The sequence below is a fragment of the Leucopleurus acutus genome, assembly GCF_964270905.1.
Source record: "Leucopleurus acutus genome assembly, chromosome: 16".
NCBI lineage: Eukaryota > Metazoa > Chordata > Mammalia > Artiodactyla > Delphinidae > Leucopleurus > Leucopleurus acutus.
In genome coordinates this window covers 64391368-64418699 of record NC_139158.1, presented here as the reverse complement: position 1 = coordinate 64418699, position 27332 = coordinate 64391368, and the positions used below count along the sequence as shown (strand labels likewise).

The window sequence follows — 27332 nt, the reverse complement described above, 5'->3', positions numbered from 1 at the left end:
AACATGGTATAGATTTAGTTGGCATTTTAATACTGTATTTGCATCATCCCCTGCTTCTCAGGGTATTAACTCCAGCAGTCCTACGAAATCAGTCTTTTTATTTTCTTGTTTGTATTATTGATATTTGTCTAATTGAATGAATTTTCACTACATTTAAGGTTTAACTTCCCTTCTAAAAACAAAAGTCCCAACTTAGGATCAGCTGTCTCAAATACTAAGTTGCCTTAGCTTTCTGGCAGCTAAAATGGGGTATTGTTATATACACTGATGTTTGATAGCATTATTGAATATGGTGAATTAGTGAAGTGACTGACTACCCTAGTTTCACCCTGTGGGTCCAGTGGTTATATTGGGCTTTGTTTTATTCATAGGGATATTCTGATGCATTTTCCATGAAACTGATTTCTCCCTTTCTCTTTTTTTTTTTAGCTTCAGCATTAGCTGCAGCTGCCTCTGTTCAACCTCTTGCAACACAGTGTTTCCAACTCTCTAACATGTTTAACCCTCAAACGTAAGTAATATACTTTGGTCAAGTTCAAAAGGGTATGCTGTGAAATCTTTAATGTTTAACTTGTCTAAGTTAACATTTAGCATGTTTTCAACATATTTCATAGTTCAAACACTGCCACAATTTTGATCCTTTTAGTATAATTATTTTTCTGCACATTATGAATTATTTCCCTTGAATGTGTTTGTAAGATTGGAATTCATTTGAAAACTTTGTAGATTTTATGTTTTCCATTTATATCTAGTAGTTTTCTGTGAAGTTTGTATCAGTATTTATTTGTATCACCAGTATACAAATATACTTTTCCTAGTCCTATGAAATGGTGATAAACTTGGTATAAGTATCTTTGAAAGATGTCAATTAACCACTTAAATGTTAAGCAAATGATTTTTAAAATAACACACTTAAGATTTTTTAGACAGATTGGAATATATGTGTATCATTTTATAAGTTTGAGTAGTGTCTCATAGATTTAATACTTTGTTACAGAGAAGAAGAAGTTGGATGGGATACAGAGATTAAAGATGATGTGATTGAAGAATGTAATAAACATGGAGGAGTTATTCATATTTATGTTGACAAAAATTCAGCTCAGGTATTTTGTTACTTACTTGTGTCTTAATTTTCACACACTTGGGGCATATTATGATCACTGTTTTTCCTTAGAGCGTGTTGGGGTTTTTTGTTTTCTCCTGAGAGAAGCTTTAGCATACTGACTAAATACACCCCCTACAAAATAAAGACACTTTTAAAATAGTTCAGGTCATCATGTAGCATTATTGTTGCTGGTTAGTGTTCAGAGGTTGCCATGAAATTCTGGCACCTTGATTTCATTCTTCAGCAGCTTTCACATCATAGAAGATAGTAACAAGGCCAGTTTTGGGGATGATGAAGTATTTTCAGTAAATTTCTAGGTTATATATATTAGCTAGTGGAAAAGTTATAGAGCAGTTTTTCTATAGGTAACTTGAATAAACCTGTTGGAATCCATGTTGTATATCACACCTTTAACCTTTTTTGTTGTATTTTAGGGCAATGTGTATGTGAAATGCCCATCAATTGCTGCAGCCATTGCTGCTGTCAATGCATTGCATGGCAGGTGGTTTGCTGGTGAGTTTGACCTTTTTTCTGAGTGATTGTTTTTAATGGTCTAATCTAAGTGAAGAAGCTAAACGACCATATGTGTTTCTTTCAACAGGTAAAATGATAACAGCAGCGTATGTACCTCTTCCAACTTACCACAACCTCTTTCCTGATTCCATGACAGCAACACAACTACTGGTTCCAAGTAGACGATGAAGGAAAATATAGTTCCTTATGTACATAGCTTTTTTTCTTTCTTGAGAATTCATCTTGAGTTATCTTTTATTTAGATAAAAATAAAGAGGCAAGGGTCTGCTGTCATTTGTATACAGTTCCTGTTACCTTGAAAAAATAAAAATGTTAACAGGAATGCAGTGTGCTCATTCTCCCTAACTAGCAAATCCCACTGTATACAAAGCTGTTCTCTTGTTCTGCCTTTTAAATGTACATGTAGAAAATTACATTAAGGATCTATAGGAATAGCTCTAGGGGAACAAATGTGCTTAACATAAAAAGGCAGACAGGGATGTAATGATGTTTTTAATGTTTCAGAAGCCTAACTTTTTACACAGCAGTTACATTTCACTAATGTTGATATTTGGTTAATGGTTTAGCAGAGGTTTCTGGAATACATAGTTTATGGAAATTCAAGACAGCTAAAAGGGCTGTTTGATTAACATCTCATCTTGCATTCTGATCAACTGGCAAGAAAAGGAGATTTCAAAATTACATTTCTGGATGGTATCTTTTCAATTAATGTATCTGTAAAAGTTTCTTTGTAAATATTATGTGTTCGGGTGTGTCTAAGATTCCAAACAAAATGATCCCTGCATTTCCTCAAGATGTTTAGTGACAGTCTGATAAGCAAAGCAGTCTGAGCAAGAAATAGGAAATGCAGAAATAGGTTTTGTCTGGTTGCATATAATCTTTGCTCTTTTTAAGCTCTGTGAGCTCTGAAATATATTTTTGGGTTACTTCAGTGTGTTTGACAAGACAGCTTGATATTTCTATCAAACAAATGACTTTCATATTGCAACAATCTTTGTAAGAACCACTCAAATAAAATTCTCTTAAAAAGGCCACAAGAAATCTTCATTTTTGAAATGTTTTAAAGTCACAGAAACTTGGAAATAGAATATTAGTTTCTTTGACTTTTTAGTTGCCTCTTTGGGAAAATTCTTAGTGAAACTGTTGCCCTCAAGTTGTCCCTCTACATTCCTCTGTATCAGTCTTAGTACCGTACTACTTATTTAAGGTATTATATCAAAACTGAGGAACTTACCAAAAGAAAACCAAACTGATTTGACCAGGCCTCAAACCTGGGCATCCTTAAGTCTCTCCTACGTTTTCTGGACGTATTTGTGGGGGAAAAAAATGCCTTGTTATTTAAAAGCAAATACTGGAGAAAATGGCAGTTCAAACTGGTTTCCCAAATTGATTTAACTGCATTTTTGAGCTTTAACTTTACTTGGGCAGCAACCCTTCATGATTTGTACTCTGAACTCTGCTTCAAGTTTTTGTGTCTAGGTTGAATCTTTTGAGTAGGGGATGTTGCTGCTAATTGCTCCTTCCAATACTGATTTCCTCACCTGCCTGAATTTCTGTTACTACTGTATTGATTTGTTAGGGCTGAATCATAAGTATTACAGGTTTATTCAGATATCAAGATAACTCAGTTTGAATTTAGAGGCATCACAGTTTTCTACCAACCCTTTTGAGGGATGTTTGTAATTCCCTTACTTGCTTCAGTTATTTAACCTGAAGAAAAATTTCAAGATTCAACTTTATTTTTGAACACCAAGCAGCAGTGTTATTGGGTGGCAGAGACATACATAATGCCAACTTTTTTCTTTCCAGATTATCTCCTAGTAATTAAAAATGTATTCTTGGATCAAGTTACTATCAGGTTTGTTCTGTCATTCCTTTCTAGGGAACTGGGCCTGCAAAGGTGCCTTCAGATGTTATTTAATCTCATCTGTTAAGACGTGGCAAAAATTTGCCCACCACCAAAGAATGAAATTTGGGTTGTAGGGCTTCCCTGGTGGCGCAGTGGTTACGAATCCGCCTGCCAATGCAGGGGACACAGGTTCGAGCCCTGGTCCAGGAAGATCCCACATGCCGCAGAGCAACTAAACCACTGCGCCACAACTACTGCAGCCTGTGCCCCACCAGAGAAGATACGACAATGAGAAACCCGTGCAAGAGTAGCCCTTGCTCACCGCAACTAGAGAAAGCCCGTGCACAGCAACGGAGACCCAACATAGCCAAAGCTAGCTAAAAGAAATTTGGGTTGTAAATGATGTTCAAAGCAAATTTGTTAAAGAGTTCAGTCAAATAGAAGATAGCTCAAATGGCTATTCGGAGTGAGATCCTTTAATCAATTCCTGAGACAACATCCAATTTGGTTGTGTTTTTTTTAGGTGCTGTAATTTCTGGGAGTGTCCTTGATTGCAGTTAGATCTGAGTGTCTTTATGCCCCCCAAATATTCCAGTGTAGTGTATTATAACATTTATTACCATCTTCTTAATGATTGAGAAATATTTGAGGGGAACTCGGCAATATCAAGGAATATGTTGCTTGTACAGGTGAGGGAAACGAAACTACCTTAAGCCAATTAATAGAATGGGGGGGGTCAGTTGGTAAAGTTTACATCTTCACTGGTGGCTGGTTAGAAAATTATCTGGGATTCATGAAGCTGAGAGGTTAGTTGGTTTGAATTTGTTCTTTTTTCTGATCAAGTCATATCTGAAGGACAATTTTTGGGTGAACAATGTAATAGCTAACCTTGTGACCTTAAGGAAAATCTAGACTTAACATTTTAAAGGTGAAAAACTAATAGCATCAACCTTAAAGGGTTGAATAATAAGGATTTACTAGAATCTATGAAAAGTCCCAGGTATGCAGAATCATTCTAAACTTTTTTTAAAAAGTACTTATGGCTGCGCTGGGTCTTCGTTGTGGCATGTGGGATCTAGTTCCCTGAGCAGGGATCAAACCCGGGTCCCCTGCATTGGGAGCACCTAGTCTTAGCCACTGGACCACCAGGGAAGTCCCCCCAACTTTGGATTAACAGAAAGGTCTTGTGAAACAAGACACCAAACCTCACTAGCTCACCTGCAAAGATCTCTAACCGAGCTGGGTAACAGGCTGAGAGAAAAAATGCTAACAGAAACTCAGAATACTCAGACTTGTTTTATTATAGTACATGGGCTGGGAATGATGGGAGGGGGTGGATGTTGTGGGCAACCACTGCCCTGATTAGCACCGGATGCCCATCCCAATGGCCATGAATGTGCCAAAGGTGCCGCCACTCTGCATCATGGTTTTCCCGATGCCGCCCATCAGCTCCCGACCCCGCATTCCGATCCTGAGAGGAGGAAACCAAGATGGGGCCAATTGGGAACAAAAATGCAGGGAACATTAACTGCCCTTTTACAATTTGTGTTTATAATGGGCACTGCTGAAGTCTGGCAGGATATTTTCTCTTCCCATATGGGTTGTGTAATGCCAAGGAAAAGGGTCCGTTAGGGTCTCTAGGTGGATTCTGATGAATGTATCAACTGACTTCTGTTTGTGGGAGGCAACAGAAGCAGTATAAAGTACATGGACAGGGAAACCATTTTTTTGTGCTGGTTTATGATCCAATAAGACATCTGTCTTTTAGACGGTTTCCTAGTGTTAAAACAATGATAGGGATGTCAGACGTGGGTTCAAGAACTAAGAATGCAATTTACAGGCTGTGTCAAGTGTAAAATGAGGAGCACAGCTTTCACAGCCCTGTCGTGATAACAGGGCATTTAGCACCGTGACTGACAGTAAGTGCTCAGTAAATGATAATTTACAATCTGGAAAAATGGGAATAGTCTCTCTTATGTGTGGAAATGACAGGGTGTAGAGTTTATCTGCTTAATTTCTACATCCTGTTCCCAGTAAATTTAATCGTTTGTTTCGCTATGCGCAATTGGAAATAAATATAACAGCAGGAAGACGGTAAGAACAGCCTTTTATTGAGCACTTAATACGTGCCAGATTGTGTGCTAAGTGTGCTCTGATTTGAGCCTTATAACTCTATATGATGTAGAGGTTACTGACCTCATTTTACACTTGAAACCCAGGCTCCAACTTGCCTAAGGTTACAAAATGAGTAAGGGGCCATTGAGTGGTTTGAGTCAGAGCTCATATTCTCAACCATTTAGGCTTCCAACCTGTCCTCCCAGACTGAAGGTGGTTAGGAAATCAGTCTCGCTCGTTATAGGGCAGCGAGGGAATTGGAAAGAAGTAGGCTCTATTCCAGCGGCAGGCCGAGGGGGGCGGGAAAGTCCGGTAGTCCCGCCCAGAGATCACGGCCCATGCCCCTCACCTGAGACAGGAAAAGGTGCCGAAGAGCGCCCCGGCTGCCATGCCCACGGCGCAACCCATCACAAAGCCCATCTTCACTCGGTCGAAGCAGCTTGGCTGTGACTGTCCATAGGGGCCCACGGCCACCGGCATCTGCGGAGTTCGAAGGCTTGGGGAGTGTGGGCCTAGCCGCCAGCCCGAGTCGGGCAGGGGGCGTAGGAGGTGGGGCAGGGAGCAGGCCGGAGGGTTCGGGAAAATCCGGGAAGGAAAAGAAGGGTGTAGCCCGGCTCCATCACCCGCTGAGCGTTCGAGTCCCCGCGCCACGGTGCCCCACCTTACCTTGCTCGCGGCCTTGGTCGCTTAGCTCCACGTCTCACACGGAACGCGAGGCGGAGCGCACTCGCGGCCAGAGGAACCGCTTCCGGGGCGCGGAGTAGTACTTCCGGGGGCGTGTAGCTGGGGACGGCAGCCGCTTCGGGCGCAGGACTGCCACCGAGATGATGCTACTGAGAACCTCTTGGAGGCTGGTGGCCGCGGCCGCCCCCGCCGCTCTGTGGCCGAGGGCGAAGGCACCCACTCGGGGGCTGCGCCTGCGCGGTACGCTCCGGGGCTCTCTCGCTGCCACTTCCCCGGAGGCGAGGATCTCTTCCCTGGGCGTGGGGACGCACCTGCATATTCAGGAGCCTCCCTCTTCCGCCCGCTACCCAGACCCTCTGACCCTTCCTCTTGGCTGCACCCCTCAAACTTTCTCATGCCGGCCCTCCGAACGGTTGACTTCGCCGCGCGCCCCCCTCCCGCACTTCAGATCCTTCCCTGCAGGCCCTCAGAGCCCTTGATGCTCGGCCTTCGGACCTCTCCTGGCCAAATTTTAGAGATGCCAGTCGTCCAGCCAGTAACCTTTGAAGGAGATCTTACATACCGTCTCCACATTCCTTCTCAGTGGCTTTGCCCTTTCAGAGGTCTCCTCACTCCCGACTATGCAATTTGAATGTTGTCTCAGCACCCCCCTCCAAGAACCCTGTCTCTCTCCCTTACCTCTTTTTACAGTTGGCTCAAGTTTTCTGATGTTTTGTTTCCTTTTCCACTGAGATTCGACCTCAGCACCCCTTAAATTTATCTCACCTCCATCCAGCTTTTACCTTCTGCTGTCTTGGATGCCCTGTGTGCAGAGTTGCATCCTCTCACGTGGCCACTCCGTTCTATTTTTTGTCAGTTGTAGACCATGCTCCCCAGTCTGCTGTTCCCTCAGATGCAGCCACTGCTCCGGAGGCGGAATCAGTGCTGCGACCTCTGTATATGGATGTGCAAGCTACAACTCCTCTGGTAAGGATCGAGGGGCAGCTTTCCCCAAGCTGTTTTTAGGAATTATATTGTAGAAGTGGCAATGCACAGAAATGGCTGAATCCCTGTAGAAGTAAGAGCCATTGAGAACTGTGTGTTGGGAAAAGCAATGAGCCAGGAGTCAGGAGGCTTAAGCTGTAATCCTCTAGAAATGGCTTTACTCCTTACTAGCTATTGATCTTGGACACATCACTCAGTGCAGGCACTCTGGTAGTAGTTAAAAGCATAGGCTCTGGAATTAGCCAGATTGCTGCTTACTACGTGAATTTGGGCAAGAATTAAATAGGTTAAAAGACATAAAGTAGCCCTTAGAACAGCGCCTGGCGCATGATAAACGCTTGAATATTAATGCACGTTTTCATCAACATGTGGACTCTGTCATGTCCTGGGCTCTCGTAGATCACATTTCTTGGCAGGAGTGGAAACACCTGCAGACACGGCTATCAGAATAGGGCAATGTTTGTAGATTATCTGAGCAGATGGTAGAATAATCTGATTTAAGATGGGTTGGTAGGGGAGTATATTAGGCTAACATTTGGTTAGTACCTGAGGGGATGTAAGAATGTTTGAGGCCTAATCTAGGCAGGGTCTGAAGGGTTAGGAGTGTGCTGAGGCAGGTTGGGCAGGTCTCAGGGGATGGAGTGGGGCCCGAGTAAACTATGGGCTCAAGGAGACTGATCTATTCTGTTATGCTCAGGACCCTCGGGTGCTTGATGCCATGCTCCCTTACCTAGTCAACTACTATGGGAACCCACATTCCCGGACACATGCTTATGGCTGGGAGAGTGAGGCAGCCATGGAACGTGCTCGCCAGGTTAGTACAGAGGACTCCAGGAGGTTCTGATGTCAGAGGGTCAGTGGCCTGTGAGAGGCATTTCTTTTTTTGTAGCTGTGGGTGGAGGTGGAAATGGCTTGGGGCTCTCTCAGGAAGAGATTCAAAGAACAGGCCTTTGGAGTCCCTCTGAAGGCATTTGATTAGTTCCCACATTTCCTAGCTAAGTGACCTGTGGCAAGTCATCTGATTTCTCGAAGCCTCAGTTTCCTCACACTGAAAATGGAGATTGGGAAGGGCCTGGGTTCGATCCCTGGTTGGGGAACTAAGATCCTGCAATCCGCCCAACATGGCCAAAAAAAGAAAGAAAGAAAGAAAAAGAAAATAGAAATTGTAGTAGTTCCTACTTCTTGGCGTTATTGGGTGGATTAAATCAGACAATTCTGGTGACGTGTTTATATATTTATTTATTTATTTATTTTTGGCTGTGTTGGGTTGTCGTTTCTGTGCGTGGGCTTTCTCTGGTTGCAGCGAGTGGGGTCCACTCTTCATCACGGTGTGCGGGCCTCTCACTGTGGCGGCCTCTCTTGTTGCAGAGCACAGGCTCCAGACGCGCAGGCTCCAGACGCGCAGTAGTTGTGGCTCACGGGCCTAGTTGCTCCGCGGCATGTGGGATCTTCCCAGACCAGGGCTCGAACCCGTGTCCCCTGCATTGGCAGGCAGATTCTCAACCACTGCGCCACCAGGGAAGCCCTGGTGATGTGTTTATTAACATGATGCATATACATACTAAGAGCTCAATAAGTGCTTTTTCAAAAACACCAAAGTTATTATTTTGTATTGGGCTGGAAAAGAGCCTGGGATCTGGGATGTAGCTGAATATATCCCCTTGTCTGATTCTAGTGGGTACAGAGCTGCTTCTTGAGCAGTTGATAGAATACAGTGGAGCTCTTCTTGCTCCAGACCTTTGTCTTAGTTGTCTCTGCAGCTGCATTCCTGCCTAGGGAACTGATGCTACTTATTTTTGTTTCTTGGCTTGCAGCAAGTAGCATCTCTGATTGGGGCTGATCCTCGTGAGATTATCTTCACTAGTGGTGCTACTGAATCCAACAACATAGCAATTAAGGTAAGAGAAGGGAACCAAAGGGCATATCTGGGCTTTCCTGACCTGGGAGGTGGTGTCCTGCCATCATTTAGGCTCATATATATTTCCCAGCTACCCACTTTCACCCTATTGTGAAGAAAATACAGACACATACTCTTTCTGATTTGTTGCTTCCTTCAGCCCTTTGCAGTCTACTCTATCTTAAGTCTTTGCTCCTGTTGAACTGAGTTCAGTGAGGTAGTTGGATAGGAAAGGAGGTGGCTCTTGGACCATCAGCCATGTGGTGTTATGGACGGCAGCTACTTCAAAGAGTAAATAATGGTGACTCAACCCTTTTCCCCATCCTTTTGATCTAGTCACAGTGAAGTCCAGAATACACTTGTAATTGGATATATTTCTCTGCTTCTTGTTACCAGCTTCACACATATCTGTGATTTCAGGGCTGCCTTCCTCTCAGCCTTCCCTTTCTTTCTGACGAGATCTGTCTGCAGCAAGTTCCTCCTGTTTTCTTTAGATGTCCCCGTTTTGTACTGGTTGCTGTGGTGCCTTCTGCAGACGTTCACTTGATCACCCATTCTGAGATTAGTCACTCTATCCTTAGGACCTACCGATCTTCGGTGCTAACAAAAGTAAAATTCCAGTCTCAGTAGTCATGTCGGTGTTTCACAGAACATAAACACGTCTGACTGGGTCTGGTTGCCAGAGTCACTTGTGTAAATACCAAGGCTCTGATAAATTGTGGGCTGCTGTAGGTTCAACTCTGGCTCTACCCCCTCTCACCACTGTCTCTCACCTGTGTTGCCAGTATGGCTTTTTCTGACCTTGGACTGAGTAAAGGAGGCCTAGACATGGACCAGGTTCCAGAGTCATCAGTACTCTGCCTGATCCCTTTAGAAGGAAGGTATCCTTCCTTGGGACTGCAGAGGCCACAGAGCCAGGGGTGTGGTCTCTCCAAAGATGAGAATGGTTTCTGGAATGGGGAGCATTTTCAGAACTTAGAAAATGTTTGCTTTGAAGGTTTCCGCAGATTCCCAAACCTAGAGGCCAAGGATTGCTAGAGTAGTTGCGACAGCTTTCCTCTGGTCTCCTGGACGGGTAGAGTAAATATCTGTCTGCTATTAGAGGATTCAACACTTTGGGTAAGTGAGATAGGAGGTGGGGAGGGAACTTCTAATGTTTTCATTTTTATGTTCCTTGTCCTCAAGAACATACAGTTTTTATGTAGTTATAATTTTGGCCTAATTAGTTTCATATTCTGCTTTTTTATTTTTTTTTTTTTATTTTTTTTTTTTTGCGGTACGTGGGCCCCTCACTGTTGTGGCCTCTCCCGTTGCGGAGCACAGGGTCCGGACGCGCAGGCTCAGCGGCCATGGCTCACGGGCCCAGCCGCTCCGCGGCATGTGGGGTCTTCCCGGACCGGGGCACGAACCCATGTCCCCTGCATCGGCAGGCGGACTTTCAACCACTGCGCCACCAGGGAAGCCCCATATTCTGCTTTTAAAGTAGTATTCTTATAAGCTCTGGGAGGGACTGGGTTGCACATTTTATTTATTATAATTTTTTTAAAGGAATTCATGCATATGTGGTGAGATTTTTTTTTTTTTAACCCTATGGAAAGGTTTAAAATAAAGTGTAGGTCTTCCACTTCTTCCTCCCCTATTCTAACCTCAAGTCTGTTTAGTATTGTTCTAGAAAACAAATTATACATACATATGAATTTGCTTTTAATATTTTCACATATTGTAGCATGCTACATTTATTCTTCTGTAACCATTAATAACATATCCTATGTTTTTCCATTTCAAACTCGATAGTTTTTAATATAACTAACTATATTCTTTTTCATGGAGTTGTGTTATTGCAGTTTACTGTTCATTTCTCTGTTGTTGGTGTTTACTCTTTCTATTTTTTTAAGGATTGTAAATATAACTAAAGCATATTTTGTCTCTAAAGCTTCATCTATCCTTTGAAATATTTCCCTAAGGCAGGGGTCCCCAACCCCCGGGCCATGGACCGCTACCGGTCTATGAACCAGGCTGCACAGCAGGAGGTGAGCGGCAGACGGGCGAGCGAGTGAAGCTTCATCTGCCGCTCGCCGTCGCTCTCATTACTGCCTGAACCCTGCCCCCTCCCCCACATCCATGGAAGAACTGTCTTCCATGAAACTGGTCCCTGGGCCAAAAAGGTTGGGGACCGCTGCCCTAAGGTAAATTCCCAAAAGAGGAATCACAGTAAAGAGTGTGAATTCAGCTTTTAAGACATCTTTGTAAATGATTTCTGAAGAGATTATAGTGTAAATAATGCTATCAGCAAGGAATGCGTCTATGAGTTTCACTTCTGCACTGCCAGCTTTGGGTATCACCATATTTGCATGTTTTGTATTTAAATAGAAATAAAAGAGACAGACTTTTCCTGGGATGCAAGGATAGCAATGTTCCCCATTTTCCACCTATGGTGCAATAAAAAATATATTTGGTCTTTGTCCTGTGTTCCTGGCACAGGGCTTCTAAAACCTTGCAGTTTCCTGAATGCTAGGAATGTGTTTTGTTATTCATAACAAGCCCCTTTGCCATACCTGAGTTTCTGGTGATGAAGTGATTCATGGTGGGCCCTTAGATAGTTTCAAGGGACATGCTGGCCACTCCAGAAGGACCAAGAATGTGATTAGAGAGTTGTAACTTTCATCTGGGGAAGAGAAGGAGGCTGGAGATTGAGTCCAGTCATATGGCCAATGATTTAATCAGTTGTGCCTGTGTTATGAAACCCCCATAAAAACTCTGGAAAACAAAACTCAGAGGAGCTTCCAGGTTGGCAAACTCATGGTTGTACTGGAAGGTGGCATTCTTAGATTTACGGGGAGAGGTTATGGAAACTCTGTGCCCCTCCCTGCCGCAGAACTCACCCTGTGCATCTCTTCCATTTGGCTGTTCCTGGGTTGTATCCTTTGTGATAAAGCTATGATAGTAATATAGTGTTTTCATTGAGTTCTGTGAATCACAGAGAATTATTGAACCTTAGGGGACTGTGGGAAGCCCTGTAGCCAGCTGGGGAAGTATGGGTGGGTGACTTGTGACACCTAGGCCTTACGGCTGGCATCTGAAGTGGAGGCAGTCTTGCGGGACTGAGGCCCTTAACCTGTGGGATTTGCGCTAATTTGGGATAGTTAGTGTCAGAATTAAATTGAATTATAGGACATGCAATTGGTGTCAGATAATTGATGTTGGAGCATATTGCCCTTGTCCACTTACTCCCTACAACTAGGATGGAAGTCAGTGCTGTCTCTCTGAGTATATTCTTCTTCCTTTCACCACTGCCAATTTCTAGGGGGTGGCCAGGTTCTACAGATCACGGAAAAAGCACTTGATCACCACGCAGACAGAACACAAATGTGTCTTGGACTCCTGCCGTTCACTGGAAGCTGAGGGCTTTCAGGTCACGTACCTCCCAGTGAAGAAGAGTGGGATCATCGACCTGAAGGTAAGAGGGACAAAATAGGAGGAGCCTGGCTTCAGCCTATAAATCTATCTCTTCAGCCTCAGCTGGAGCTTGAAGGACTAGATCTAATGGTGACGGAGGGGTTTAGAGAAATATGCCTTGCAGTGTGACTCAGAGTATGTTCCCCTTGAGTGTGTACCATCCTCCTTTTTTGCGGAAGATTTGTTTCTCAGCTTTTTTGGTGCTTCCTGGTCTGTGTGACAGCCATCGCGGGAAAGCTCTGGCCTCCTTCTCCCTGCACTGATGTTTCTCATCATTCAAAAGAGTAGGTGTAGTTTTTGTGAATAATATTTCCCTTTTGGGCCCATATCTTTTTTTTTTTTTTTTTTTTTTTTTTTTGCGGTACGCGGGCCTCTCACTGTTGTGGCCTCTCCCATTGCAGAGCACAGGCTCCGGACGCGCAGGCTCAGCGGCCATGGCTCATGGGCCCAGCCGCTCCGCGGCATGTGGGATCTTCCCAGACCGGGGCACGAACCCGTGTCCCCTGCATCGGCAGGCGGACTCTCAACCACTGCGCCACCAGGGAAGCCCCCATATCTTTATATGTCAATTTTGGGTCCGAGTATCTTCTCCACCAAATTTTGGATATCAGCATCCCTAGACATCCCTAGACAAATCCATCCCTGGACAGATCCCTGTGATGTGCAAATAGAGATCATTTTACTATTTTCTTTGCAACCTGGAGGACTTTTATTTCTTTTTTTTGCCCAGCTGAATAAAAGTGGTGAGAGCAGATACCCTTGTTTTCTTCCTGATCTTAGATGAAAGCTTTCACCATTAAGTAGGATGTTAGTCTCTGCCTTCAAGGAGCTTATATTCTAGTGAAGGGGACAGTTAACATGTAAACAAACACATAAATGAAATAATTATGAATTGGGATATATGCAATAAAGGAAGTAAACAAGAAACTGAGAGAAACATAACATTGAGAACTACCTTAGACCAGTGTCAGGGAAAGTATAATAGATGTTGGAAGGTTGATTACTAGTTTCTTTAAGATAAATATTTTAGTCAAATGTGGTCCCTACCTCAGTGTTGAAAATAGTAGCCTTGTTTTTTACTACTTACTTTGTTCTTTGCTGCTTTTTACTCTGACAACCTTATGTAGGAAAGGCTCCCCCTCTTTTTTTTTATTAAACTTTTAATTTTTAAATAATTATAGATTCTCATGCAGTTGTCAGAAGTAATACAGAGAGATCTCATGTACCCTCTATCAGTTTCCCTTAATGATAACATCTTACAGAAGTATAGTATAATATTACAACCAGGATATTGATGTTGATAGAATCTATCCATCTTGCTCTGATTTCCCCAGTTTTACTTGTACACACTTGTGTGTGTGTTTAGCTCTATGCAGTTTCATCACATGTGTAGTTTCATTGTAACTATCACTACAATGACGCTTCATGGTCTTTTTTTTTTAAGATTGATTAATTAATTAATTATTTTAATTTTGGCTGCGTCGGGCCTTAGTTGTGGCACGCAGGATCTTTGTTGAGGCATGCAGGATCTTTTGTTGTGGCGCGCAGGCTGTTCATTGTGGTGCGTGGGCTTCTCTCTAGTTGCGGCCTGCGGGTTTTCTCTTCTCTAGTTGTGGCACGCAGCCTCCAGGGCACGCGAGCTCGGTAGTTGTGGTGCATGGGCTTAGTTGCCCCATGGCATGTGGGATCTTAGTTTCCTGACCACGGATCAAACCCAGATCAGATCCGCCTGCATTGTAAGGCGGATTCTTTACCACTGGACCACCAGGGAAGTCCCATGGTCTTCTTTTAAAACCACTAATTTGATCTCCATTTCTTTAATTTTGTCTTTTCAATAATGTTACGTAAATGGAATAATATAGTACGTAACCTTTTAGGATTGGCTCTTTTAATTTAGCATAAGTCTTTGGCAAGTCATTTAAGTTGTTGCATGTCTCAGTAGTCTGTACCTTTTTATTGCTGAATAGTATTCCATGTAATGGAAGTATACAGTTTCTTTAACCATTTACCTGTTGAAGGACATCTGGGTTGTTTTTAGGTTTTGGCTATTATGAATAAAGCTACCATGAACATTTATGTGTCGGTTTTTTGGTGTGAATTTAAGTTTACATTTCCCTGAGGTAATGCCCAAGAGTGCAACTACTGGGTCATATGGTAATTTCATGTTTAGTTTTATAAGAAACAAAAACTATCAAACTGTTTTTCAGTGTGGTTGTACCATTTTAGGTTCCCACCAGTAGTATATGAGTGATCCAGTTTCTTTGCCTCCTTGCCAGCATTTTGTGTTGTCACTATTTTAATTTTACCCACTCCGGTAGGTGTGTAGTGAAAGGCCCCTTTTCATCAAGACTAAGCTTGCATACATTCTGAGTTAGGGAGGACTTTGTTGGTACTATATAGTTTCCTTACTCCTGATGTTCTTAGGAACTAGAGGCTGCCATCCAGCCGGATACCAGTCTGGTCTCAGTCATGACTGTGAACAATGAGATTGGAGTGAAGCAACCCATTGCAGAAATAGGTGAGTATCATGGGTGGACCCTGACGCTTGCCCACCACTGAGATCCATCTGAGGAGCAGGACTGGACTAGGAGCTGTAACACTTTATAGAATGAGGTAAGGAAACTAAGAGAGAGAGAGCTTCAGTTCCTTGATCAAGGACATATTGTAAATAGCACAGCTAGTATTTGAATCCAGGTGTAGTACCCTTTATGTTGTTTTCATTTTATTGCACTTGGTGCAGAAAACAAAACAAAAAACCTCCACCTTTTTTCTCTTCCTCTTTTACCTTTTTTGTTTTAGAACATCTCTTTACTATGCTCATAGAGCCAGAGGCACTCGCCCTGTAACCTCTTAGGTACATTAGCAAATAGATCTGTTAATCTTTGCTTCTTTTAAATCAAAAGGATCTAAAAGTTAATCTGATATATTGAAAGGCCAGTGTTAATGAGGTAGGAAGAGTCTTATGAATCAGAATATCTGGGGTGTTTTGATTGGGTGTTTTGCACTTGCTCTTGTTTATTCTAGTCAAGGACACTAGAGCTGAGAATGAGAGACAGAGACAGAAAGAGAGAGAAGTGATTTACTATGTGGCTAGTGGCCAATGCCATGCATAATTTTGCCTTAGATCTCATGGTACATTGTGGGACCACTGCCAGGTTACTTCCTAACATTGTGCTCTGGTTCTTCCCCTTTGTTGTTTTCTCAGGGCACATTTGCAGTTCCAGAAAGGTGTATTTCCATACTGATGCAGCCCAGGCTGTTGGAAAAATCCCACTTGACGTCAACGACATGAAAATTGATCTCATGAGCATCAGTGGTCACAAAATCTATGGTCCAAAAGGTACTAGCCCCTCCTAGAGTTCCTCCTCTCTGGACCTCCCGGCAAACTCTTTGACAGGTGTTCCTGGGACTCATTGGGCACTCTCACTGCTCTCAGAGGAAATTGTATATTCAGAGTGCCCTGCAGAATGCAAGTGTCATTTAGCAATAGCTAGGAACATGTGCTTATTGGTAGCTTCTAGCAGTTACTATATAGCAGGCCATTCTTTACTGGTCTCTTTAGAAAATACTTTCATGTAGATGTTAATTTTGTTGAAGAACAAAGGTTTTGTCAATCAAATGAGCTGGATAAGTCCAGTTATCTTGTCTACCCCACTGTGATTTGCAGATCAATATTCTTTGAGTTCTTCATTCCCTCGTGTCTTGCTTTAGCCTTAGGGGAAGATTGTATGGGCTTTTATGTTTCTTGGTGTTTGTTCCTAGTTTTAGTAGTCTTTGCTCCTATTAATCTCTCAAGGATACTTGTCTGTTTCCTATGGTCCTATTGGCCTAGGAATGTTTTCTAGCTGGAATTCTGCCTCTGCACCCCAATCTTTAGGAAGAGACTATTGTCCTCTATTTTATGGAGGTAGCCATCCAAAATGAACAACTCCTTCTCTGTCTCTTGGGTGAGGGCCTGTGGTGGTTGGTTATGCCAGTACGCTTGCTGTGTCTGCGGGGTGTGTCATCTGGATGTACACCTTGTGGAAAAAGGTGTGATAACTCCTGGAAGTATATAAGAGGGGCTTCTTCTAAAGGCTCCCAGAGGTTGTAAAGAGTGTTTTTGTAAGCCCAACAGGTGTTCTATCTTTAACTAAAATTGGCTTATTGGCTTTTTTTGTACCTAAATCTGTTTTGATAAAATTAACTCATATTGAGCAGAAGCTCTGATCAGCACGTAAATGTGTACAGGTATCCCTCACTATCCAAACTCTTGCTTGTTGAACTCAGGATCTAAATAGATTTAGATAACATTGTATCCTTCACTATCCAGATGTAGTATCTGAGCACTGACTCTCTGAACCTGGGAACTGCAGAGATTCAGACAGTGTAGAATACTTGAATTTGATTTTATTTTAATGGGGAAATGAAATATTTCTTAATAAATGCAGTTTGGCACATAAATTATTTTAAAACTAGGGTCCTTCATAATAAATTTGGGAACCATTGCCTTACTTGCTATGGTACCTGTAGTCTCTGCCTCAATAAGTCAGTAGTTGTTCTGTGAGGGAGAAGGTGACCTTCAGCAAGTGCTCACTCTATTCAAAACCCTTGGCTACTTAGTGAATATCTTTGTACATTCATGCTCATATTTTGGTATGAAATTCCTATAAACAGATTTGCTGAGTCACAAGTTGTATACATTTTTAAGTTTTGATAGACCCTAGGAGATTATGCTAATTTTTACTTCCATTCTGACTTCTCCCCTTTTTTTCCCCCTCAAGGTTTTAATTTTTTTTAAATTAAAAATTTTTATTCTATTTAGACAAAGTAATATGGTTCAAAATTCAAAAGCTGCAAAAAAGTACACTGTGGAAAGTCTCTCACCTCTGTCTCTAAGCCATGCAGTTCCCCCTAGGGAGACAGTTTCTTGAGTATTTTTCTAGAACTATTTTATGCATTTATAATCACATATATGGGACTTCCCTGGTGGCACAGAGTTTAGGAATATGCCTGCCAGTGTAGGGGACACGGGTTTGAGCCCTGGTCTGGGAAGATCCCACATGCCGTGGAGCAGCTAAGCCCGTGCACTGAAACTACTGCGCCTGCACTCTAGAGCCCACGAGCCACAGCTGCTGAGCCCGCGTGCCACAACTATTGAAGCCCGCGCCACCTAGAGCCCATGCTCCACAACAACAGTAGCCACCGCAATGAGAAGCCCGCACACCACAACAAAGAGTAGGCCCCGCCCACCGCAACTAGAGAAAGCCCATGCACGGCAACCAAGACCCAACGTGGCCAAAAATAAATAAATAAATACATTCATAATCACATATATACTTCCCCCCTTCCCCTTTTTACTCAAACAGTAGCATACTACACTCATTGCATCTTCACCTAACAATGCATCTTTAATTTTTTTAAACTAAAGTACAGACATTATTCACATTTCACCAGTGTTCTAACAATGTATCTTGGAGATTTTATAGTGGTAGTACAGGAGCTTCCTCATTCTTTTTTTTTTTTTTTTTTTTTTTTGCGGTACACAGGGCTCTCACTACTGTGGCCTCTCCCATTGCGGAGCACAGGCTCCTGACGTGCAGGCTCAGCGGCCACGGCTCACAGGCCCAGCCGCTCCGCAGCATGTGGGACCTTCCCGAACCGGGGCACGAACCCGTGTCCCCTGCATCGGCAGGCGGACTCTCAACCACTGCGCCACCAGGGGAGCCCGCTTCCTCATTCTTTTATACACCTCCTTTGAATTTCAGGCATGGATGTACCATAATTTATTTGCCCATTTTCCTGATTATGGACATCTAAGTTGTTTCCAATTTTTTGCTATTATGAATAATGCTGCATTGCATGATGTCATTTTATACATGCATAGAGAGCTACTTTAAACCATTTTGGCTGTCACTCCTTCTGGTACAAAATAATTTTGATAAATATTATGCTTTTGCTGCTGTTTCTTCTTTTCCCCCAGTCTTTTTTTTTTGAAAAATGTCAAGCGTACAGAAAAGTTGAAAGAATATTTTGACCCCTTTGAAAAGTGATATTTTGTTTCATCTGCATTTTCCTTTTTCTCTTTTTTTGTAATAAACTTTGTTTCCCAGGGGTTGGTGCCATCTACATTCGCCGCCGGCCCCGTGTGCGTGTGGAGGCCCTGCAGAGTGGAGGGGGGCAGGAGCGGGGCATGCGGTCTGGGACAGTCCCAACACCCTTGGTGGTGGGGCTGGGGGCTGCGTGTGAGGTGGCACAGCAAGAGATGGAGGTATGCGGAGAGCAGTTCCCTCCCACAGATTCTTCCCCTGTGCTGGGTCTCCTGTGTTGAGGCTTCTGGGCATGACTGGGTCAGATCTTTGCCAGAAGAGGAGGTTTAAGAAAACCATCTTTGTCCCAGTGCTGCTGGCATCTTATTGAGGGAGGTGTTATGGGCTCCAAAATCCAGGCCCTTCAGTAGTTATCAGCTCATTTATTCTGGGTTATTGAAACCATCTATCCAGTTATTGAGCATCTCTGTGCTCAGTGCTGGGGATACAGTGGTCTCCATGAGCAACACAGGGCAATAGGTGGGTCAGATGCACAGTCACTTCTGGGCACCGGGCAGGGCTCCTCGTCCTGTGTGTTTCTGAGCTGTTAATGGTCACTATGCTTAGTCCTCCCTTGCCTGCTCCTCAGTATGACCACAAGCGGATCTCCAAGTTAGCAGAACGACTGACACGGAAGATAATGAAGAGCCTTCCAGATGTGGTGATGAATGGGGACCCTGAGCACCATTACCCAGGTACAGACGTGCCCATTCTGTCCCCATCTGGAAGAGCTGGAGACTCTGAGCCTTCTCTCATAGTAATTCACTCTTCCAGGCTGTATCAACCTCTCCTTTGCATATGTGGAAGGGGAGAGTCTGCTGATGGCACTCAAGGATGTTGCCTTATCCTCGGGAAGGTGAGTTGGATTGGATAGACAGGGACTGTGGCAGGACCAGTTAGTCTGGCTTTAAGTGTTAGGTTAATAAGCTTCCCATTGTGGAGATGACAGGCACAAGAGCTCTTAGTTGAGAGTAAAAGTCATTTTGTAAGCACCTATTTTTAGCTGGCTGGGCACAGGCTAAAGTTTGCCACCCTAGGAGGGCCTCCTGTGGTAGAGTTTTGTGCCTTTTGTGGTCCCAGGAGATGCATGTATCTGTTCTAGTGTTATTCTGGTAGTTCTGTTACAGGCCTCCAGAGTTCAAGGATGCTTCAGAGGCCACCAAGGGTTTAGCTGCTGTCCAGGCCTGTACAGATAATGCATTTGGTTGTAGGGGAGTGAGCACCTGGTGCTCTGCTGCCTCTTGGTGTCACACCTAGCTCACGTGGTATCATGCTCTGTCATGCTTTGGCAGTGTCCTTCTCAAGGAAGTTATCCTCCACAGGGGCCAGAGCAGCTAGCAGCGTCTGGCCCTTTCGCTGTGTCAGATTAGAATGTCTCTTTTGTCTGCATGGTATGACTCCAGGGGTCTGGGGGTGGGAGCAAGACTGGAGGTTTGTGGCCAAAAGCAGATTTATTGCTGAACTGAGCAAGGCTCTGTGTCTTTCTCCTCAGTGCCTGCACCTCTGCATCCCTGGAGCCCTCTTACGTCCTTCGAGCAATTGGCACTGATGAGGATTTAGCTCACTCTTCTATCAGGTCAGTCATTTGAGCTGCAGCATTTATGGAAGGCATCCTCTTTTGTATTATTATTCTCCTGTTAGAGTCTTCCTCAATTTAGTTAAACTTATCCCTTCTTCATTCTTCATGAAAGTTTCTCGAGCAGTGTTTCGCAGACCTTATTGACTGTCACCTGGGAAGTCTGTGAAAGATGAAGAGGTCTGAGTGCCACACTAGAGATTCTGATTCATTAGGTTTGGAGGAGGAGTAGGAAACTTCTAGAGTGATTCTCAGGTGGCGCACAGACCGTGTTCGGAGAAACTCTGCCCTCTAGGGGAAGGACCATGTTCTCTCCATGTCTTTTGTGGAGTAGATCCTCATTGAGTATTTGCTGAATGAATTTACCCTGGTGCCACAGGTCTGATGCAGAGCTCCTCTCTGTGTCTTTTTCAGGTTTGGAATCGGCCGTTTCACTACAGAGGAGGAAGTAGACTACACAGTGGAGAAGTGCATTTACCATGTGAAGCGTCTTCGAGAAATGAGGTATGCACTATTGTACCCGAGACCCTTTGGAAGAAATTGCTGTGCTGGCTGCTCCTCTCTTATCCTTAGGCTGTGTGTATTCACACTGCCAGAAATTAAAGTTTGAGAATCCTTGAATTTTAGGATTTAGAGATACCACAAAGCAGGAAAGTGGATCCTCTTGGCTACTTGTTTTCAGAGTATGAAAAGGTGTCTTTAAAAACTAAAGAACTGGACTTCCCTGGTGGCGCAGTGGTTAAGAATCCGCCTGCCAATGCAGGGGACACGGGTTTGGGCCCTGGTCCGGGAATATCCCACATGCCGTGGAGCAACTAAGCCCGTGCACCACAACTACTGAGCCTGCACTCTAGAGCCCGCGAGCCACAACTACTGAAGCCTGAGCGCCTAGAGCCTGTACTCTGCAACAAAAGAAGCCACCGCAGTGAGAAGCCCGCGCACCACAACAGAGCCCCACTCGCCACAACTAGAGAAAGCCCGCACACAGCAACGACACAGCCAAAAATAAAAATAAATTAAAAAATTTTTAAATAAATAAATAAATAAAATAAAATAACGGGGAATTCCCTGGCGGTCCAGTGGTTAAGACTCTGCACTTCAGGGCTTCCCTGGTGGTGCAGTGGTTGAGATCCCACGTGCCGCGGAGCAACTAGGCCCGTGAGCCACAACTACTGAGCCTGCGCATCTGGAGCCTGTGCTCCGCAACAAGAGAGGCCGCGATAGTGAGAGGCCCGCGCACTGTGATGAAGAGTGGCCCCCACTTGCCACAACTAGAGAAAGCCCTCGCACAGAAACGAAGACCCAACACAGCCAAAAATAAATAAATAAATAAATTTTAAAATAAATAAATAAGTACTCCTGTTCTCTGTTCAAAAAAAAAAAGAAAAAAGACTCTGCACTTCCACTGCAGGGGGCACGGGTTCAATCCCTGGTCAGGGAACTAAGATCCTACAAGCCATGCAGCCAAATAAATAAAATTTAATTAAATAATGAAAAACATCTGAATTTATTCAGTTCTTTAGGGTTTTTTTTGTTGTTTTTTTTTTGGCCGTGTGGGGTCTTCTTTGCTGCGTGTTGGCTTTCTATAGCAGCGGCGAGCAGGGGCTTCTCTTGTTGCGGAGCACAGGCTCTAGGTGCACGGGCTTCAGTAGTTGTGGCACGCGGGCTTCAGTAGTTGTTGCTTACATATAGCTGAGAAAGACTTGATAACCTCTTGTGTTGGGGTCTCTCAGGGCAAGGAGGTAGAGGAGAGACAAGAGCAGATGGAGGCAAGTCAAGGCTTACAGCCTAGTAGCCAGTGCTGGCTGCTTCCTAAGCCTTCACTCATCCAAATACCTCTTCTCTTTGGCAGCCCTCTCTGGGAGATGGTGCAGGATGGCATTGACCTCAAGAGCATCAAGTGGACCCAACACTAGAAGAGTGGGCCTCTGACTTTGTGCTGGCCTGGCGTCTCCTGCCTCATCAACCCATGCACAGCCAGTGGCTGCTCCATGTTCACACCAGAATTGGTATAGCCCGGTTGACTTCAGCATTGGCCTGCTTCCAAGACAGAAATATGAGAAAACTATCTTTCTCCAGCCTCAGCTCCTTTGGTGGGGAACACTACCCATTTCTCTCCAGGAGTCCTTCTGTGGTCTTGTAGTGAGTAGATGTTCTCATCCTGAAACAGGAGGGACATTTGCTATGAATGATATTGCTACTGCTTGGGGAGCCCATACCCTTGGTGGGGGGAGCCCGAGGAACCAGAAGAAGGCTCTTTGTTCAGGGACCCTGATGCTCTACTTGGACATTTGAGTTGTTGCTTACTGCTGCTCAGAGAGATTGACTCCTTCAGAATCAAGCATAATCATCTACGATTTCATCTTTTTTGTGGCTCCAAAGGCTACCTTTTCATATTGACTATAGACTGAACAGCAAGTTTCTTAGAAGGCTTGTCTCCTTTGTGTTCTTGTCCTTCTTTTCTTTTGACCTAATGGAGCCAGAAATATGTGTATGACTCTACCTATTATTGTACTAATTTATGTTTCTTTTAAAAAAATTGTTAATCTGCAAATTAGAGAAATAAAATCACCTTCCTCTATTCTGTGACTTTATGAGAGGCTCAGGGAGAATTCCAATCTGTACTTGGGAATTGTGGAGTAAGACTACCACTCCACTTGATTTCCATAGCTGAGTCTGCTTGCCTATCTCTTCCGTCAACAATTTGCATGCCTCTCAGGTGCCTGACATTATTCTGGATATTGGGGATAAACTGGTTAACAGGATCAAAAAGGACCCTCATTGAGCTTTCATTCTAGTAGACAGAAAGTAAGAATTAAACAAAAAGGCTATTATAGATTGTGATGAGTGCTATGGCAGAAATAGAGTGGTAAGGGGAAGTAATGGAGAAAACCTACCATGCTGGGTGTACTAGGAAAGATTTTTTTGAGCAGGTGTTAAGCAAAAAACATGATTTCTAGCCATCGAAAGAGCTAGGGATGAGAGAGGAATAAGAAGGAACAGCAAGAGCAAAGGGCCTGAGGCATAAAAAAACACGGTGTGTTTGAGAAACTGAGAGAAGGCCAAAATAGCCAGAGTAGAATTTTTCCACTGTGGGTCTGAAACCACAGGTGGGATGTTACCAGCACTAGAAAGGGTGAGAGAAAAAATTTTAGAGTACATCACACAGATATTTTTAAAAATTTTATTGAAGTATAGTTGATTTACAATGTTGTGTTAATTTCTGCTGTACAGCAAAGTTACTCAGTTAAACATATATATACTCTTTCTCATATTCTTTTCCATTATGGTTTATCACAGGATATTGAATATAGTTCCCTGTGCTATACAGTAGGACCTTGTTGTTTATCCATCGTATACATACTAGTTTGCATCTGCTAATCCCGAACTCCCAATCCTCGCCCCCCGACCCTTGGCAACCACAAGTCTGTTCTCTATGTCTGTAAGTCTGTTTCTGTTTCGTAGATACGTTCATTTGTGTCATATTTTAGATTCCACATATAAGTAATATATGGTATTTGTCTTTCTCTTTCTGACTTACTTTGCTTAGTATGATAATCTCTAGGTCCATCCATGTTGCTGCTGATGGCATTATTGCCGTGGAGTGCGGCGATGGGGCTGGCAACGCAGGCGATAAAAGAATTTACTGGGTCAGAAGTGAGGGTAGAAAGCGAGATTTATTGAATACACTGCAAGGGAGCAGCAGGCGAGACCAAGAGGGGGTCTGCTGGGGGAGAGAAACTGGGCTTCTTTTATGGTCTCTTCTGGTCACCCTTGGGCGTCAAGGGCATTTGTCCCTGGGAAGGGGCCCTTGGGGCTTGGGGACCTCCCTGTGGCGCATGGGGCCTTTGAGTGGGGGATGGCCCTCCCCCTTGAGGGAGAGAGGGACAGTCGCGTTTCCAGTGGCCACGTTGCTTGCGGTTGAGACAAGGCCCTAGAGGCTTGGAACATTCCCAACTGAAGAGCCCTGGTTGGCTGCAGTGGAAGCAGGAATGGGCCGGGGCGGCTGTCCCCTTTGGTTGGCTGGGACAAGCCATGGGGGTGCCCGAAATGGACAGCAAGCTAACAATTGCGGTTGCCATATATTGGGCCTGCCGTTTGTTTACCTCTTTCATCTTCCCGTTTAGCCCTTTGGACTCTCGAGGCCTCCTCCCAGTTATTAAAGACCTTGAAGGCCGTATCTAATAGGACGGCAAAGGGAATTTGGGGTCCCTGTTCAAGTTTTTGGAGTTTTGTCTGATATCAGGTGAAGCTTGGCTGGTAAAGTGAACGGCCAGAATAGCTAGTCCCCCTGGACTCTCAGGGTTTAGGTTTGTGTATTTATGCATAGTTTCAGCTAAGCGGGCTTGAAATAAGGTAGGGTTTTCAGAGAAGTCCTGGGTTATTTCATGAAGTTTGTTGTAAGTTACTGGCTTGATGACAGCCTTTTTCATCCCCTCAATTAGGCAGGTAATCATGTAATCTCAGCGGCCTTGTCCTCATGTAGGCCCTGTGTTGGTGGCCTGATATGTCCAATTTGGTTCTGTGTCAGGGACAGCCCCAGGTGGATGGGCATTGTCAGGGGTGCAGGCATGTGCTTCATCTGCCCAAGCCCACCCTAGGGACCAAATACAGGACTTTTCCTCTAGGGTACAACAGGTGGTCAAGACAACATAGATGTCCTGTCAGGTCAGATCGAAAGCCACCGTGAGTTCCTCTGAATTCCCGAATAAAATTGGTGGGGTCCCGACCAAAAGATCCCAATTTAGTTTTGATTTGTGACAAGTCAGATATAGGCAAGGGGATGTGAACTTGAATAGTGCCCTTTTCTCCATTGGCCACCTCATGGAGAGGCAAGAGATTTTCAGGGGGTTGAGGGTGTTCAGATATGAGGCACCTGAACAGGGGTGGGAAGGTGAGAGGGTGTCGGGATAGGAAGGGGGAGCGGTAGGAGGGGAGTGGGTTAAGAGTGCGTGGGAGATTAAAGGAGGGATGTTGGAGAATATCTGTGTCAGGCTTCGAGGGCAGAATTTGGAGAGGCATATGCGACAGGTTTGTCATAATTTGGGGTTTTGTGACAGGGCCATGAAGGCCTGAATGTAGGGGACCTCAGAGTCCTTCCCGAGTTTTGACAAAAGAGATCAAGCTGCAGGATGGTGTTATAGTTTAGGGACCTGTTGAGAGGCCAGACCTCCTGATCCGGAACCAAATGTCGGAGAGAGTTTGGAAATCAAATTTAATCCAATTTTTTTTTTTTGGCCACACTGTGCGGCTTGTGGGAGGCTTTGGGGATCTTTGTTCCCAGACCAGAGATTGAACCCGGGGCCACAGCAGTGAAAGTGCGAAGTCCTAACCACTGGACTGCCAGGGAACTTCCAAGTCCAATTTTTAAGAATACATCCCAAAGGTGAGTCAGCAAGAATAGAGGGTGTTAGACCCATATTGGACCTTAACCAGGCACAGCGTCTACCGAAAAGGCATCTCTGGAGACTTCCTGGTAGCGCAGTGGATAAGACTCCACGCTCCCAGTGCCGGGGACCCAGGTTCCAGCGGCAACTAAAGAGCCCACGTGCTACAACTAAGGAGCCAGCGAGCCGCAACTAAGGAGCCTGCCTGCTGCAACTAAGACCAGGCACAACCAAATAAATAAATATTAACAAAACAAAACCAAACAACAAAAGGCATCCCTAGAGGGAAACAGGCCTCATGCCCTGTCCGCGAGGGGCCTGAGGTTGCACTCTAGACTGGGGCTACCCCCGAACAGAGGACCTCTTGAGGCGCCTTCTGTCTGACAGAGGCTTCCTGAGGCCCGGCCGATCACCCCAAGACCAGGAAGGGAAGTGGGTCTCGGGCCAACCCAGAGGGGGAAACTCACTGGTTTTGTGGCGACTCGTTTGAAGTACCTGGAGATGTTGGCGGATCAGGATGGACGGTCGTCAAGGGAGGATGTAAAGAGAAAGGGGATCTCACAGTGTGCCTGGATTCGCCCCAACGAGCTGCTGCTGCCGACTGCACCAGCCGTTGGAAGTGAGGAGTCCCAAGGCTAGGGCCAAAGGACACTGCCACCCCATCGGGCAGGAATGGTCGCTCAGTATGGGACCGGGTTTTAGGTCTTCGGAAGAGTCGCCTCGGCCAGGACGCTTTAATCCCCGGTCTCCAGGGACCTCAGACCATAGGCAGTGTTGAAGAGGCGAAAAGACCGTTTCCAGAACGTACCCCTTAGGTCGACAGCGAGTCGGAGTCCCGTCCCGCAGGCCTTTACCTCCCGCCGAGGAGTAGCCCAGGCTGGGGACCTTCAATTGCCTGGAGTCAGTAGGCTGATCGCTACGTGGTGGAAGACAGATCGGAAAGGGCAGAGAGAGCACCCTACCCGCCACCAAAATGCCGCGGAGTGTGGCGATGGGGTTGGCAACGCGGGCGGTAAAAGAATTTACTGAGCCAGGGACTTCCCTGGCAGTCCAGTGGTTAGGACTCTGCGCTTCCACTGCAGGGGGCAGGGGTTCGATCCCTGGTGGGGGAACTAAGACCCTGCATGCCGTGGTGCGGCAAAAAAAAAAAAGAAAAAGGAATTTACTGAGCCAGAAGTGAGGGTACAAGTAGTTGTGGCACACAGGCTTAGCTGCTCCTCAGCATGTGGGATCTTCCCGGACCAGGGATCGAACCCGTGTCCCCTGCATTGGCGGGCGGATTCTTAACCAATGCCCCACCAGGGAAGTCCTGGATTGAAATTTTTAAATGGGAAAAAATCAGATTTTGGTTCTTCTGTCAGGGCATCATCAGTAGAACTAGGCACCATTTTGTGGTCCATTTAATCCTCAATACAATTCTGCGAGGTAGGCAGTATTTCCCTCCTTTCGCAGAGGCTCGAAGAAGTGAAGCAATTGCACGAAACCCAACGCCAGATACTGTTCGGATTCCAACAAGCAGCTTCACTCCCTTAAGGCGGAGCTACCAAGCAAAAGTCGCCGAGCTCCTCTGCCACAAACACAAGCAACTTCCGGGAGCTACCCGAAAACCTCCGCGCGCTTGCGCCGCCCCACCCCGCCCCGTGACGTCAACCATTCCATCCCGCCCTTTCTGGAACG

At 44.9% G+C, this 27332-nt stretch overlaps 3 protein-coding genes across 10 annotated transcripts in view; 2 read left to right on the top strand and 1 right to left on the bottom strand.

The window, feature by feature from the left end:
• The window catches only part of RBM39 (RNA binding motif protein 39), a 30395-nt gene extending 27729 nt beyond the window's left edge, over nucleotides 1-2666 (top strand). For all 7 annotated transcript variants that reach the window (XM_082858232.1, XM_082858228.1, XM_082858227.1 and 4 more), the window contains 4 exons: nucleotides 430-511; nucleotides 998-1103; nucleotides 1540-1618; nucleotides 1707-2666. In XM_082858232.1, coding sequence (XP_082714358.1) covers nucleotides 430-511; nucleotides 998-1103; nucleotides 1540-1618; nucleotides 1707-1807 — 368 coding nt within the window. In that variant the 3' untranslated portion in view covers nucleotides 1808-2666. The remainder of the gene's footprint in view (nucleotides 1-429; nucleotides 512-997; nucleotides 1104-1539; nucleotides 1619-1706) is intronic.
• Nucleotides 2667-4778: 2112 nt separating this feature from the next.
• On the bottom strand, nucleotides 4779-6350 carry ROMO1 (reactive oxygen species modulator 1). 2 transcript variants are annotated; one of them, XM_082856640.1, is made up of 3 exons: nucleotides 6270-6350; nucleotides 5953-6083; nucleotides 4779-4959 (listed from the first exon to the last, which is right to left on the bottom strand). In XM_082856640.1, the coding sequence occupies exons 2-3, from the start codon at nucleotides 6081-6083 to the stop codon at nucleotides 4851-4853; spliced, it is 240 nt and encodes a 79-aa protein (XP_082712766.1). In that variant the 5' UTR covers nucleotides 6270-6350; the 3' UTR covers nucleotides 4779-4850. The 2 variants fall into 2 exon arrangements, with proteins under 2 accessions (XP_082712766.1, XP_082712767.1); XM_082856641.1 differs by having other exon boundaries at nucleotides 5953-6099; nucleotides 6270-6299.
• Nucleotides 6351-6390: 40 nt separating this feature from the next.
• On the top strand, nucleotides 6391-22840 carry NFS1 (NFS1 cysteine desulfurase). The gene is made up of 13 exons (XM_082856593.1): nucleotides 6391-6527; nucleotides 7144-7253; nucleotides 7969-8085; nucleotides 9086-9169; nucleotides 12473-12625; nucleotides 15049-15142; nucleotides 15830-15964; nucleotides 18717-18874; nucleotides 19282-19387; nucleotides 19467-19548; nucleotides 20185-20268; nucleotides 20683-20772; nucleotides 22121-22840. The coding sequence occupies exons 1-13, from the start codon at nucleotides 6428-6430 to the stop codon at nucleotides 22182-22184; spliced, it is 1377 nt and encodes a 458-aa protein (XP_082712719.1). The 5' UTR covers nucleotides 6391-6427; the 3' UTR covers nucleotides 22185-22840.
• The last annotated feature ends 4492 nt before the right edge of the window (nucleotides 22841-27332 follow it).